We start from the raw sequence: 4,063 nt of genomic DNA on the forward strand, positions 1-4,063 counted from the left end.
GTGATCTCCCTGCCTCGGCCTCCCAAATTGCTGGGATTACAGATGTGAGCCACTGCGCCCAGCCTCTAAGACCATTTCCCAAATCCTTCCTGGGGATCTCCGTGTGCCAGAGGGACCCCAAGTGAGGGTGACCTTATGTCCCAGTTTGCCCAAAATAGTCCTGGTTTATGGCCCAGGTTAATTCTCATAGTGTCCCTTTCACTCTCAGAAACATCCGGGTTTAGATGATAAATTATTTCATGACCCTACTTCAAACCAACATCAAACTGAACACATACACACATGTGCCTCTCTGTTCTTGGCAGTTAAGGGGACAGTGTCCATATGGTCTCTAAGCAGAGAAACCCCAGGCTTATCTTTGACTCTTTTTGTGAGACCTATGATGTTACAATTATCTCCTGAATATATTCTCTCCTTTCTGTCCCCACTACTCATGATCTGTTTCAGACACAAATAATTACAACCCACTGTGGGGTCTCCCTGGCTTGAGCCTCTCCCTTCTCCACAGTTCTGCCAGCGATCTTTTCAAAACACAGATTAATGCCTCCTGACTCCCCATGACCTATAGATTGAAATCCAAATCCCTTCATGATTCATCCTGCTTCATCTCCTGTCCCCACCTTCCTACCCTGGGCTCTGGCAGACTGCTTGTCCCCTGAAAAGCCCACATTCCTACTCATTTCAGTATACTTGTTCCCTTTACTCCCTCCTCCGAGTCTGACCCTTTCTTCTCTTTTCTGCTGCTCTTATTTGACTTTCAGCTCCTTCCTGGGACTGATCTCAAGTGTCATCTCCTAGAAGGCCTTTTCTGATTTAGCTTTCCCGTTAAAAATAATCACTCCCCCTCCACTAAACCCTAAGAGGGCTTGGCTTTTAACATTTACTACAATTTGGACTCCCGGCATGTCGGCCATTGCACTTTCTGCTCATGTAACCATCTCTCCTGCCTATGCAATAAACTGCTAAGGCCAAGAATGGCATCTCTTGCAGTGCCTGAAACAGTGCCCGCTTCATGGAGGAGTTCATTGTTAACAAGTTTGAATCGAATAAAATTGATAATCCACCTCAAATTTTCCTTACTAGGTTGCCCGGCACATCAGCCACTCATTCCTGGGGACACTGGGGACAGACTCAGAGGGCACTGTGACATCAGTTCCACCACAATATCTTGTGGAAGGGATATCTGCTAAGAAGAATTCAGATGTAAGTGGCTCCATGCGTCCTTCAGGAGAAAGAGCAAGCTTTCCCTCCCCCATCCTCTCCTCCTTAGGGCCCACCGCCCACTCAGGATCAGACTTCATTCCCCCTCTTCTTTAGGAATCCTCCCCTTCTCTCAGTTTCTCATTTCACAAAGGATCTTGCTGCCTCCAAGCTCCTGACTCATAATTTAGGACAACTAATCTGGTGTTTCATTAGGTGTCATCTTTTGAACTGAGCTTACATCTGCGTCTGGCTTAATAGATAGGTTTTTTAGGCTGGGCGAAGACAGAAGAGGCAGATGTGAATCCCAGGCTTGGCCCCTGTCCAGCAGGATGATCTGACTACACCCCTTCCTAGATGCCTTAAACCCTTCCACGTCGCTTCATGAGGACCTGATTGGGTCAGAGAAGCCACTCACAGGGTGAGACATAAGCCCCACATTTCAGGATGCTAACAACGGCTTGAGTGCCCAGGGCGGGCTCCCCGACCCACCCAGATCTGCTGTGTCCCGGCAGTGGACTCTTTCCTAGGGAACAGGTGGATTTGGGGTGGGGCGTGCCTTAGGCCCCATACTCATAAAATCCCCTGTCTTCTCCCCTCTAAAACAGAGAAAACAGCAGCCAGCGGGTGCAGGTGGGAAGGGGTGAGGTGGAGGCTGAGAAGAGATTAGGGCTCTCGGGCACCCACCACCTCTTGCAACACGACCCTGAGACAGTGGGACAAGTATCCCAATTTCACGAACAAAGAAACTGAGCAACTAATACAGGAATGGGCCACGCTCCTACTGGGAGGCAGGGCAGGTCTCCCAGCCCTGAGGATTTTTCCTCCCAAGACTTAGTGGTGAAGCCCCTTTCGCCTGTCCCTGCCCTTACCTCTCGGGTCAGCCCCAAATCGGAGGCCACCATCTCTCCCACAGGAGCCTGCCCCTCCCACCCTATCCCCTCCTCCCTCCTGTCTTTCCTGCCCACCCATTTGCTCGAGCTGGGGTGGCAGGAAGGGAGGTGCACGGCACGGGCATGAAGAGCAAACCCCCTCCTGCTCAGAGCTGCTGCCGCCTGAGCCCAGGGCTGCACCCAGCGCAGGCCTCGTGGCCAGGCCATGGACCCCACAGAGCCCTGGAGCCCCAGCCCGGGGTCAGGGGCCTGGGACTACTCGGGGTTGGACGGCCTGGAGGAGCTGGAGCTGTGTCCGGCCGGTGACCTGCCCTTCGGCTACGTCTACATCCCTGCACTCTACCTGGCGGCCTTCGCCATGGGCCTGCTGGGCAACGCCTTCGTGATGTGGCTGCTGGTCGGGCGGCGCGGCCCACGGCGGCTAGTGGACACCTTCGTGCTGCACTTGGCGGCCGCTGACCTGGGTTTAGTGCTCACACTGCCGCTGTGGGCCGCGGCGGCGGCGCTAGGCGGCCGCTGGCCGTTCGGCGAGGGCCTCTGCAAGCTCAGCAGCTTCGCGCTGGCGGGCACGCGCTGCGCGGGCGCACTACTGCTGGCTGGCATGAGCATGGACCGCTACCTGGCCGTGGTGAAGCTGCTGGAGGCGCGGCCCTTGCGCACTCGTCGCTGCGCGCTGGCCTCGTGCTGCGGCGTCTGGGCCGTGGCGCTGCTGGCTGGCCTGCCCTCCCTGGTCTACCGGGGACTGCAGCCCCTGCCTGGGGGCCAGGGCAGCCAGTGCGGGGAGGAGCCCTCCCACACCTTCCAGGGCCTCAGCTTGCTGCTGCTGCTGCTGACCTTCGTGTTGCCCCTGGTCGTCACCCTCTTCTGCTACTGCCGCATCTCGCGCCGCCTGCGCCGGCCGCCGCACGTGGGTCGGGTCCGGAGGAACTCACTGCGCATCATCTTCGCTATCGAGAGCACGTTCGTGGGCTCCTGGCTGCCCTTTAGCGCCCTGCGGGCCGTCTTCCACCTGGCGCGTCTGGGGGCGCTGCCGCTGCCGTGCCCCCTGCTGCTGGCGCTGCGCTGGGGCCTCACCATCGCCACCTGCCTGGCCTTCGTCAACAGCTGCGCCAACCCGCTCATCTACCTCCTGCTGGACCGCTCATTCCGAGCCCGGGCGCTGGACGCGGCCTGCGGACGCACCGGCCGCCTGGCGCGAAGGATCAGCTCGGCCTCCTCGCTCTCCAGGGACGACAGTTCCGTGTTCCGTTGCCGGGCCCAGGCCGCGAACACTGCCTCGGCCTCCTGGTAGCTGCCCCGGGCTGCTGGAGGTGGGCGACAGCGGAGCACCGAGAGGAGGGGAGAGGTCCCGGGAGGGGACCCAGATGCGCCTGTTCTGGCGGCAGCAAACTGCTCCGGCCCGCATCGCATTGCCTCGCGCGCTGCCTGGACTCCCAGGGTCTCCTCCATCAGCTTCCCGGGAACCTCAGAGCAATTGAACTCCCCTAAACCAGGCTCCTGAGACTAGCTGTTCCCTCTCAGCCTGCAGGGTACAAGATAAGTGCTGTGAGATGGAGCAGACAGCAACTCGGAGACCCGCAGATTTACCAAGAAGACAGAAGGGAAGGGGGTTTCCTTCTCTGCCTCATTGGGAAGAGCACCGACCAGAAATCAAACCCAGACCCCCAAATGCCATTCTGGTTTCTGGCTGTGCTTTCTCCCGTCTCCCACAATAGCTTTTGCTTTCAGAGAAATACCTTCTCCAAGTCAGACCCTCTGCCCTTCTCACTCACAAAACCCTGGTGTTGAATCTGGTGACCCTTCTCCCCCTATGAAGCGGTAGGACTCACCTGGAAGTTGTTCTGGTCTTTCCCTCTCAACAGAAGGTCCTGAAATCGCTCACCAGGCGTTTCTTAAGGTCTCCATCACTCGAAATCTTCTCTGTGAATTCATCTTTCTCAATAAACAAACAATCTTGCTAGCCCTGTCTT

At 57.1% G+C, this 4,063-nt stretch overlaps 1 protein-coding gene across 1 annotated transcript; it reads left to right on the forward strand.

The window, feature by feature from the left end:
- Nucleotides 1–2,188: 2,188 nt before the first annotated feature.
- On the forward strand, nucleotides 2,189–4,063 carry GPR25 (G protein-coupled receptor 25). The gene has a single exon (XM_010362672.2). The coding sequence runs from the start codon at nucleotides 2,299–2,301 to the stop codon at nucleotides 3,382–3,384; it is 1,086 nt and encodes a 361-aa protein (XP_010360974.1). The 5' UTR covers nucleotides 2,189–2,298; the 3' UTR covers nucleotides 3,385–4,063.

Source organism: Rhinopithecus roxellana, chromosome 1 (genome assembly GCF_007565055.1).
Source record: "Rhinopithecus roxellana isolate Shanxi Qingling chromosome 1, ASM756505v1, whole genome shotgun sequence".
NCBI lineage: Eukaryota > Metazoa > Chordata > Mammalia > Primates > Cercopithecidae > Rhinopithecus > Rhinopithecus roxellana.